The 12165-nt window shown below is 39.0% G+C and overlaps 1 protein-coding gene across 1 annotated transcript in view; it reads left to right on the forward strand.

Annotated features, from left to right (window-relative positions):
• The window catches only part of UNC80 (unc-80 subunit of NALCN channel complex), a 240046-nt gene that overhangs the window by 53052 nt on the left and 174829 nt on the right, over nucleotides 1–12165 (forward strand). Inside the window, exons 14-16 of the mRNA XM_006140105.3 lie at nucleotides 3843–3989; nucleotides 6075–6222; nucleotides 9274–9422. Of these exons, the coding sequence (XP_006140167.1) occupies nucleotides 3843–3989; nucleotides 6075–6222; nucleotides 9274–9422 (444 nt within the window). The remainder of the gene's footprint in view (nucleotides 1–3842; nucleotides 3990–6074; nucleotides 6223–9273; nucleotides 9423–12165) is intronic.

A 12165-nucleotide genomic window follows, 5' to 3' on the forward strand; every position in this document is an offset into this window, starting at 1 on the left:
CATTCAAAGAGATAATAGATAATGTTATATCTTTCACAATATTCAAGGGAATATTGAAGAGAAGGAACAAATAAGAGAAAATTATGAAATATTGATAAAATTTTATATTAAAGCCTAGATTTCAACTAAATTAATGAGGTATTTGCTATTTATGCTAAGCATCTCCAAAGTTCATTATCAGCATTTTGCTTACATTTTAGATCTAAAGTTTTGCTTAAGTTATATTTTTGTTGACTTTTTGCTGAAAACTTGCTGTCTCTTGCCTTAAAATCTAGATGTTATTCCAAATACTATAACCTGGTGTTATAAATGTTATGAATATCTACTTCTAATTTTGATCAAAGCTACCACTTTTTATCTGTATGGTATTTTTTAAAGTCAGATTATGTGGTCTCTTAAATGGTCACCAAGATGTGCCTAACTGCTTTATAGTTAGTACTCATAAATAATGTTCTTTTTAGTACAAAGAATTTATAAAATAAAGCCTGGTATCACTAGAGGCCTTTTGTTTGCAAGGCCATCTGTTATTTTTATTGGAATCATAGAGTTTATATAATTGCACGACCTTATAATATCAGAGTCATGGGGAATTGATTAAAGTAGTAAGGAAGATCTAATTTCCATGTCTATATTTGCCACTAACTTGTATTGGAAGCTCAAAATGTTACTTAGAATCTGTGATATGTCTTGCTGAATAGCCTATGAGGGCAACTCAAAGACATCCGAAAGTCTAAAGAAATAAAAAACTTGAATATAGACTTACAAAGAGCTGTCAGAACTAGAGAAGTTTTAAAGGAGTACATATATAGCAATTTAAAATGTATGTAAGGTGGGACCAGCAGACGGTGTAAAGGTTAAGTCGTTGTACTCCCACGTAGTTGACTGCGATTTGAGTCCTGGACCTGGAGGCTTAAAACTCAAGTTGGGCGCATGTGCATGGGTGCCCAAGGAGAGAAGAATGGAGAAGGGATTACTGTGTGGCCATCCCCCTGGGAGATGATTTCTTGCTTTCTGTCTCTCTGTCTCTCCGGCTAGTGCCCCTGCCGTATAGCAAAAATCTCTCTTAAAAAAAATAGTATGTAAGCCAATATTCCAGATAAGCCCTTGATCAGGGTGACCTTTTCTGAGGCACCCCTGCATATGGCTGCAAAGTCTGACTAAGGGGAACCGATGAAGATTGAATCCAGTCCAAGCTGGGCTCATCGAGTCATTCAACTAAAGTCTGCATCTGCCCAGAGGGCTCACCTTTTCCAATTCATCTACCCAGAGGAGTATCTTTACTAACGTTTATAAAAGTGCCCAGAGGATTATGGTAGCCCACACCTAGAAATAATTATTAACATTAGTTTGCTATTATTTTGTGCCTTACATATTTTGACTCATTGAACTCTCACAGCTCTGTAAGATAGGTACTATTACGATTTCCATTTTGTAGAGCATGGAGTGGTTAAGTAGCTTGTCCAAGGTTATAGAGTTAGTAAATAATTGTTGGAACAAGATTTGCATCCTAACTAACAATCACTTCCAGATTACCACATACAAACATGTGTGGAAACTTCAAAGAGTTCATGAAAAAATAGAGTTAAAGTATGAATCTATATTGGTGCAAGAAAATTTTGGTATCAATAATACCAACATACAAACATGTGTGGAAACTTCAAAGAGTTTATGAAAAAATAGAGTTAAAGTATAAATTTTTTGAGAAGACTGTGTGTGTGTGTGTGTGTGTGTGTATGTATGAGTGTTTATATATAGAGAGAATATATGTATATTAACATCTATTGATAAATTTGAGTCTTCTATTTGAAACCTGCTGAGCTGTTTTATTAGGGATTTCAGGAAACAGAATCTTAAAAGCAAAAGGATCTTCCTTGGTGGCAAAGGAAATGGAGATACATATGTAGGAGTTTTAGTGTGGCATCCTCTCAGAATCAACATCTGTGATATATGGAAGGATGATGGGGCAGAGAAAGTCTCCAGGAGATTCAAAGGATTATAACAGTTCCCTGCCTGTGCCCCTGGCTAGTCACTGGAGATAGACCAGAGATAGACTTTGCCCCTGGCCAGCCACTGGAGATACCTTGCTCCAGGAAGAGAACAAGGTATTGGGGAGCATATGTACCTACCTAGATGGAACGAGCCTAGAAAGGCATTCTGCTGAGGGCAGCCATTAATGTTTCCATCAGGTCAGGGAATTAATGTTTCAATTCTGAGCAGGGACTCTCTGGGATCCAGCATATCTCCCCTACATGAGCTTATAGAAAGGGAAGGACCAACTGTATAGCTTTAGGAAAAGAGAGTCTACTCTAGATGACAACGTCTAGATAATCCCTATCCCTTTGACATTTCACCCATGTTTGACTTTTGCTATGTCTAGCTCTGAAGTTTATATGTCAACCTGATCATGATCATGACTACGAAAAGTTTCTTACAATTCACAAGGCAATTTTTATTGTTTCTTTTGCTCTGCTAAGAATATCCATGAAGGGAACCAGCAGTTAGCATAATGAATATGTCGCTGGACTCCCACGTAGTTGACCGCGGTTTGCGTCCCAGACCCGGTGGCTTAAACTCATGCCAGGCGTGTGTGCGTGTGTGCCCAAGATCCCGAGAGGAGAATGGAGGAGAAGGGATTGCGGCGTGACCATCCCTCCTGGGGGGTAATTTCTTGCTTTCTGTCTCTCTGTCTCTCTCTGTCTAGAGCGAAAACCTCTCAAAAAAAAAAAGAAGAATATCTATGAAGTAGGATGGGCAGCTGTTAGTATCCTTAATTCACAAGTGAGGAAATTAAAACAGAAAGAGGTTAACTTATCTAACATTATGTGCAATTGAGGACCAGAAGCTGGAACCCTAGGTCCATGACAGCAGAATGTAGATAGCAAGACCAAGGCAGGTTGTAATTTCCCAGAGATAATGACTCTCCCACACTTGGCTCTGCACCATTTTTCAGCCAACAACTTCCTTATTGTACTTTGGAAATAATTCAAGGAAGTTCTTTTATTTTTTTTGAAAGTTATGTTCTCCACTAACAAAAAAGATTAAATGTGGCAAATAAGAGCATGATAATAATTCTCATAATTCATTTCAAGAGTGTTTCCTATTTAACTTTAAGAAAAAATCAAGCTGAATGTTTATAGTCCTGTATATTCTCACTTCGTACATATGTATTGAATACAGCAAAAAATGTACAACTAGAAAATCGCTCAAAAATGTCAACATTTGCCATGAAATTTCAAGGTTATCATTAAGAGTTTCCATTGTCTCTGTAGGTAATTTTTCTGATAGCTTCTCAAGGATATAAAAGCATATATTCTAATAAAGAGGTATGTATTCACATTCTTTAGCACCAGAGGATGTTCAAATGCAGAGATCTTTTATCTTGTTTTAAATAATGTAATAGATTTTGTTAGTTTGTTTTTGTTTGTTTGTTTTTTTGGAGAGGTTTTTGCTATAGGGCGCATGCACTCGCCAGAAAGACAAAGAGAGACAAAGAGACAGAAAGCAAGAAATCACCCCTCAAGGGGGATGGCACGCCGCAATCCCTTCTCCTCTGTTCTCCTCTTGGGATCTTGGGCACGCACACGCACGTACCTGGTGTGAGTTTAAGCCACCGGTCTGGATCTTGAACCATGGTCAACTATATGGGAGTCCAGCGACATAGCCATCACGCTAACTGCTGGTCCCTAGATTTTGTTTATTGAGCCCCTGATAAAATTACTTCCAAAATTGCAGGTACTCAGTATAAAACAGATAAGCTTGATTTGATCATAAATATTATAGAATCTTAAAAGTAAAGGATCTTGGTGGCAAAGTAAATTCTCTTTCTTGTTCACGGGTGCTAGGATGAAAGTATACCAGTAAGCAACCATAGGCTTGCTCTAACCATGCTCATCAAAATAGTGAAGTCTTTGGGATGTGCCTATGGTTGCGGAGAAGGACACCGAGGGCTCTCTGGAGATCGTCTGAGACACCAGGTATTCCGAGAGAATGTAAGAGAATTAAAGTAGATTCCATTTCCTTTTCCTCATCCCTCCCACCAGTTTAGGAATGAGTCCTTTGACAATGAGGGTCAGTGTTCCCTTAAAAAAAAATTGCATTTTTAGGGGAGTAATTAATACAATCTTGGGGTGGGGGAATTCCCACAACATATCTCAAGACATCTTAAATTTGAGCTTAGAAAACTTTAATTGGGAAAACAGTTCTTCCTCCTGCCTAAGGCAGATCAACTCCCAATTGGTAAAAGGATGTATAATTGGAATCTGTGAATTGTAGTTTGAAAGAACTTTGCACAGATGAATATTTTTAGCAAGCTTCTGGTGGCCTACGACAAATGGCTTTTCAGTCATCTGCCTGGGTGCAGTAGAAGTATCTGTCATATTAGAGAAAAGGATAAAAGTTTAGGACTTATTTGTTATTCTTATTTAGATATGGAAAATGGCCCTTATTGGGACAATACAGGACTATAAAAGTGGCCAGTCACTTTCTGGCTGCTTTGTTTGAGAATGAATCTTCTAGATAGTTGGGATCATGTCCCTTTGAACTGTGTGAAACTTGAAACTCTGCCCTTGGGTTTGCCAAGATTGTCTTGCGATGGAACATGCTTTCATTCCAGCTCATTTTCATTTGGCTCCACTGTCTGCTACTTTTTTCTTTCAACTTGAACAATGACCCACCTCCATGGCAAGTTCAAACTGGACCATTGCCTCATTCTATGTTTGACTTAAATTGACAGGAAAATATTCTTTTAAAAATAAAATTTTGAGGGACCAACAAGTGGCATGGTGGTTAAGGTGCTGGATTTCCACATGGCCAACTATGGTTCAAGTCCCAGACCCAGTGACTTAAAATTTATGCATGCATGCATAAAATCCCAGGAGAAGAATGGAAGAGAAGGGATTGTGGTGTGGCCATTCCCCCCAGGGGGAGATTTCTCACTTTCCCTCTCACCATCTCTGTCTGTCTGGGGAGTGTATGGGCCCTATAGCAAAAACCTTAAAAATAAAAAAAATAAGGGCCTGATGCAAATTCAAGCCTGGGAAACCCTTCAGTGTGTCTTGGCAGAGTTTTAAGATCATGTCAGAATCTAATGCCCACCCACTTTTCTTTGGTATTAGGTTTTGTCCTGAAATGTTCACACAGTATCAGCATGCTGGTTTCTTACTTCATGTATTGTCTACCTACCCATCTATTTGTCTTCTCCGCTTCTCTTTTATGTTCCACCATGTTATATTACTCTAGTTATTATATGTATCTGGGGGGTTATAGTCACAGTAATTAATTTTTAAATTCTGCAACTTGAACATTTTGACTGAAATCTAGATTTTGAGGCCCCAAATTAAAAAATGGTAATAGTTAATAAGACAATAAAAAGTCAGCATTGCCTCCATCTTTGCACGTATGTATGTGATTTGTTGATCTTTGATTTTTAATTCTATTGCAGTGCTAATAAACACCTTCAAGGCTAAATAAACAGCATCACTTGCCATGCAGAGTAATTTCATAAAATTAAATACTAAAAACATACTAAGAGGTGGCATGCTTGAATTGGAGGTGTTTGCTGGCTCTGGCAACCAAAACCTGTCTTTCTGGATTTGGAAAAGAGAGCTAGCCAGTTTAGATGCTGCTGAGAGGCTGTTATTGTTTAACCCACCAGGGCTTCCTCTACAAGGGTTCTAAATACTTCCCAAGTGGGCACCAGGCCAGTTTTCTACCTACTCTCTCAGCTTAATTTATGGAGCAATTCCCCTAATATCTTTTAGGTCTATTCAGTAATCATAAAAAGATTACATATGCCTCTCCATATTCAGTAAAAACATGGTCCAAGAGATAGAACATGGGCCCAGCTTCCAAATTCATCTTTAGGTTTTCCTGGGAAGCAGTTCGTCTCACTGTAAACTTCCTTGGACTGCTCGATGGCCTCTGCTCAGTCCTTACCCAGACACAAGGTGCTAGCAGGGTTGGCTGGCTCCAGCCAGTGGGGATGCCTTTACCTTCAAAAGACTTGTCTTAGACTAACGATATCCGTAGCTTAAGCTGGTACTTGTGACTTTTTCACTTTTCTTCCTTCATTGCAGGCCCAGAACTGCCTCACTAAACTATACAAGCTAGATAAGATGCAGTTCCGACAAACCATGAGGGACTATGTGAACAAAGACTCTCTCAATAATGTAGTGGACTTCTTGCATGCTTTGCTAGGATTTTGTATGGAGCCGGTCACAGACAGTAAGTAAAGCTGCATCTCAGTTCTGGGACAAAGCGCTGTGAGGTAAAGCAGGTAGTGTTCAGGGGAGCACTAAATGTGTGGATATAGAAATTAGAAGAAAAGATATTGTGTGTGCATGTGTATGTGTGCATGCATGTACACGTGCATGTGTGTACTTAACAAGAAAAGCTTATACATCATCTCTTATGATACATTTTTCTTCCAAGGACAACCTACCTCAGTGACTGGGAATTTGGTAATGCTTGTGGCAACCTCATCTTACCCTCCAACCTTTATACTGCCACTCAAGGGATGCTCTCACGTGGCCCCTTGTTGCATGACAACTGAGTGATCATGGGACAAAGGAATATGTTCCCTTATTCAACAAATATGAAATGACTACCTGATATGTGCCAGGCACAGTGGCTGGCAATTTTTTTCATAAAGTAAAAAAGAAAAAAATAATAACATTTGATTACAAAGAGTATAGCAATAAGTCTTAATTTATAACAAAAACAAAAACAAAAAAACAGGCAAATTAATCCAAAGATAGGCCCACAAACCATTTTATAGCTTCATGGCATTAAAAAATCTCCAGTGGGACCAGCAGTTAGAGTAATGGCTATGTCGCTGGATTCCCATGTAGTTGACCGCGGTTCGCATCCTGGACCCGATAGCTTAAAACTCACGCCGGGCGCGTGTGCATGTGTGTCCAAGATCCCGAGAGGAGAACAGAGAAGAAGGGATTGCGGTGTGGCCGTCCCCCCGGGGTGGGGGGGATTTCTCGCTTTCTGTCTCTCTGTCTCGCTCTGTCTGGCGAGCGCACAAGCCCTATAGCAAAACCTCTCAAAAAAAAAAAAATTAAAAAACAAAAATCTCCAGTAAAAAGACCTAAGTTACATTTGGAGACAAGCAAAATGCCAGTGGTATTCATAGTAAACTAAGTTCCTCTAGTACCATTTTAATACAAATGCAGAATGCAATTGATGCATGAAGTTCGAATTGAATAAAATGTACTTCTTTTTTTAAGTTTGCTTTATTTATTTATTATTATTTTTAAATTTGTTTTAGTGCATGCAGGCTCACCAGAGAGAGACAGCAAGAGAGAGAACGTGAGAAAGCAAGCCACCAGGTCCAAGACTCAAACCGCAGCCAACCATGTGGGAGTCCAGCATCTTGACTACCCCACTACCTGCTGGCCCTGTGAAATGCACATTTTAATTACAGTCTGGAAAGATATAACTTCTTAATGTAGACTTTCATTGTTTGTATAATACATGTACAATGCTAGCTCATTAATTTATAGTGAGGATATATTTGATAGATTTAGAAGTAGTGTCCCTAGTTGTATCCCAGGCTTTGTTGTTATCACATTAAAAGAAAACATTACTTTTCCAGAAACTTTGGAATAAACCATAAGAGCTGTTTTAAACCAGTCACATTATAACTTTTATTAAAAAAATGGAGTAAGGATTGTGATCGAGACACTGCAAGAGAAATTATTATTCACAAATCAATTTGTTTTCTCTATTTTTAGGCTTAGATAGAAACTATAAGCATAGACTGAAATATTTCTTTCAGTAATGTAAAATCTAGAGATAAACCCCTATCCATTAGCACAGATAGTGAAAGGTAGGGAGTTAAGTATATTCCTTTAAGGTAATAAATTGCTGCTGGGGTTCTTGAGCTATAGAAGTGAGTCACAGTGTATCAGCCAGACAGACCCATGTCCCCATCTGATGGATGCTGGAACTGCACATGTCCTTCCCCATAGTCTACCATAGTCACGAACCATGAGGAATCCTCTGGCAAGGCCGAGAATATCTGTTTCTCATACAAAAGATCCATGGATATATGAAAAACTGGCATACAGAAATGTCATGGAGATTGACCACAGTTCACTGGCATTTCACAGGTAGATGAGTTAGAAGCAGGTAGCTCCAGGGGAGGTTGGAGATTTTCCCTTTCTATAGCTCAGGAAGCTTCTGGATGTGCTCTGCAAGACTCAGTTCTTTCCAGTATCTGTATGAGTTCCCTTGCAGGCTTCTACCCCCTTTCTTCTCCTTGCCCAGCTCACCTGATTAGCCCCACCTCATTCTATTCCTGACAGATAGAATAGTCTTTACTAAGAAGCTAGCATTTCTCATCACCAAAAAGGTTAAATCAAATTAATAAAGAGCCACTTAGCAAAGCATTTATTTATGTTTGATTAAGCAATCAACCATTTAGAGACTACTCTAGGCCTAAAAATCTTACTTTTTTTTTTTTTCGCTATAGAGTGCATGCATTCACCAGAGAGAGAAATCACCCCCAACCCCTGCAGAGAAGATTGTGGCTATACCACAATGCCTCTTCTCCAGGCTCTTTAGGAATTTGCCCACACATGCCCAGTGTGATTTCAAGCCACCAGGTTCAGGACTTCTACTGCAAAGTCGGCCATGTGAGATCCAGTCCCTTAACCTCCATACCACCTGCTGTCGCTAAAAGTCTTTCTTCAAGTCAACTGTTGGTTCCCTTCCTTTTGTTAAAAGTTATTAGTCAAAACGTTCTACAAGCAGGTCAGTCAGTAGCATGGTGGTTAAAGTGGCTGGATCCTACATGACTGGCTGCTCGGCTTGAGTTCCAAACGCAGCAACTTGAAATCATGCTGTGTGAGTGTGTGTGTGTGTGTGTGTGTGTGTGTGTGCGCGCGCGCGCGCATGTCCAACATCTCAAAAGGAGAATGGAGGAGAAGGGATTACAGCATGACTACCATCCCTGGGGGATACTTTCTTTCCTCCTCTTTCTTGTTCTCTGTCTCTCCAGCAAGCATACATGCTCTATGGCAAATAAATAAATAAATAAATAAATCCACAAGCACAGTTGGATATGTCATAGTAAAGTCCCTGAAGGAGACTATGATTAATTTATTCCCCGGTCTGCATAGATATTAATAAACCAGGGATACTTTTAATCCTCTCAGTATTTCATGTAGCGCCTAACTAATTCCTGAATGCTACACACGTCCTTTATTCTTTTAATTGTGTAGCTTAAAGGATACAATGCTTTCACTTTGTGACTTTGCATTTCAGACAAGGCTGGGTTTGGAAATAACTTCACCACGGTGGACAACAAATCCACAGCCCAAAATGTGGAAGGTATTATCGTCAGTGCCATGTTTAAGTCCCTCATCACACGCTGCGCTTCAACTACGCACGAACTGCACAGCCCTGAGAATCTGGTGAGGAGCACGCCTCTTCTTTCCACAGGAGTTCTGTCTCTGCTCTGAGAACAGTTCTCATGCCATGGCCATGAGGAAGAGAAGCTGAGGTCCAAAAGCGCACATATTAAAGTTAAAATATCTATTTCCCCCCGGAGTCACCAGTAGCTCACAATGGGCCTTAACCATACTTTTCTCCTCCTTCTTACTTATTATGTTATCTGCAAGTTGACTTATCTTCTTTTTCCATCTCAAAGATTATTTTATTTGGTGAAATAGTAATAGTTGCAAAGTTCTTTGAGTCCTTCAGAAAGAACGTGCTAGAATAGTTTATTGTCTCATGAAAATATTAAAGAATGCTATACCAAGCAATAAGTGATACCATATTTATTTTTAAAAATTAATGCAAATATGCTGCTGGGATTGGTTTTGCTTTCTTTCATTGAGCACTGTGATATTTTAGCTACCCTTCATAGAGGATTGTGTTAATTAAACCACTGAAGACACAAGTAATATGGGGGAGAACCAGGCTATAAAAGGTTAGTGCTAATTGCTTCCAAGGAAATTGTGGTTTGAGATACTAAAATTAGATTACGATTGACAGATCTGACATGAATAGATGAATTGAATTCACTTCTCTTCAGAAAGCAGAGGAGCATTTTTCTAGCCCACCAGTCTATGTTAGCTAAGATTCCTTGCAGAAATAAGCCCATGTGTACATTATCTGTTAATCTACCTAAAGCAAAGAAATCATATTAAGCTATTCTAACTATTGAAACATTTCATTTAACTTGACATAAATAGGATAAAACCCCAAATAAAAGAAAATTCAACTTTACAAGCACTGTCTATACTTTCAATTTGGTCATGGCAAGAAGTAATGTAACAAGTTAACTGTAACCTATATGAATGCTTAAAGAACTTTCTTCATAAACTCATGTATAGAATAAATAACTGTATTTCCTAGTTTTCTTTAAATCATCTCAGTCTGATGCTCAAGGCATCACAGGACAAGAGCCTGAACAGAGTGCAGCACAAGTCTATGTGCATGTCCCTGTCTCCTTATAAACCCACAAGTATCCAGTCACGGGGACCCCACCCTGATCCTTATCATTTTCCAAAGGCTAGGGCCAAAGACTATCTTTTAATACTATAATTAGATAAAGTCTCTATTTCTTAACACTATATAATGGCTCAACAGATTTCAGTACATGAATTAGATGGGGTGGGAAACACATTCATACAGTTTTTCCCATTTCACAGAGCATGTAAAGATCTCCAAGTCTTAGGTAGCCTGGTGAAGCTCCGAGAACCTCGGTCATTGGTCTACACCTGTTATTTCACATAGTTTTGCATGCTTAGGGCTGTGCACCATCTGGTGAGTTTGGAATCCTTGCTTTTAGGAGTCTTGTCCCTTCTGTGGAGGAGCTACTGAAGAATAGAGTGAAGGGCACAGAGCTTTGTAGCCCACAGGCACCAGAAGGCACCTTGTCCACATTCTTCTCAGAGTCTCTCCATTCTGCTTTCCTAAAGGTTATGGACATAATGGTCTCCTGCTTTAAGTTCTGGAAACTATAGCCATTGAGATAAATGTTCTGTAGGCTCCTACATTCTGCTTTGCCATGAACCTTTTCCAAGGCAAAGAATACAGCAACTCTCTTCTTAAAAAGGGAAGAGAGAAGTGAGGAATGTTGGTTAAAAGTTTAATATGGACACTCCTTACTTAATGACTGAGTTCCATTCCTACAACTGGTCATTAAGCAAATTGATCATTAAGCAAAGATGTTAAAGGCAGATATCTTACGGTGTGCTGTGGCACTTGCAGGGTATGTATTTTTCAATAGATAACACATGACACCACACTAGAATAATGTAATTCTAGTTATACATAAAACATACCTTAGGCAAACGTCAGAAAGTGATGAGACACACCAAAACACAACAGTATAAATCTGGAATAATTGTTTTATTTATTCTGAATACTACTATGGGTGCACATTAAACTACAAATTTATAAACAAAATATGTAGTTCCGTGTGATTGTGACTGTTTTGTGTAATGAATACTAACCAACTCTGGCAATGAAACAAAGACTAAGAAGTGATTTACTGGGACCAGCAGTTAGCATAATGGCTATGTCGCTGGACTCCCACGTAGTCGACTACGGTTCGCGTCCCGGACCCGGTGGCTTAAAATTCACGCATGCCCAAGATCCCGAGAGGAGAATGGAGGAGAAGGGATTGTGGCATGACCATCCCTCCTGGGGGGTGATTTCTCGCTTTCTGTCTCTCTGTCTCTCTCTGTCTGTCTGGTGAGCGCATGCGCCCTATAGCGAAAACCTCTCCAAAAAAAAAAGAAGTGATTTACTGTGCTGGATCTAAGTCCAAGGGGTCATTAAACAGGTAGGTCATCAAGTTAGGAATGGCTGTATCTCAAAAAATAAACATTAAAACGCCCTGCATATATTTTAAATGTTGATTCACCAATACATTGGTTTTAATAGTCTTACATTATTTTAAGTTTATAGTTAGGTTCATATTCAAATGAACTACAACATACGTATTATTTGATAAATCTGTCCAGCAAAATGTACCATCCTTTAAATAACCAGTCTTGGTTAAAAGTGTCTAGAAGACTTGACATATTTTGTCACAATAATACAGAAAATTTGGAGAAGCTGAGAAAGGACTGAAATTTCTAGTCTAAACAAAATTATCTGCTTTTTTTTTTTAATAAGTTTTTTTAAAAAGCAACAATTAAAAGA

The sequence above is a fragment of the Tupaia chinensis genome, unplaced genomic scaffold, assembly GCF_000334495.1.
Source record: "Tupaia chinensis unplaced genomic scaffold, TupChi_1.0 Scaffold000018_1, whole genome shotgun sequence".
Classification (NCBI taxonomy): Eukaryota; Metazoa; Chordata; class Mammalia; order Scandentia; family Tupaiidae; genus Tupaia; species Tupaia belangeri.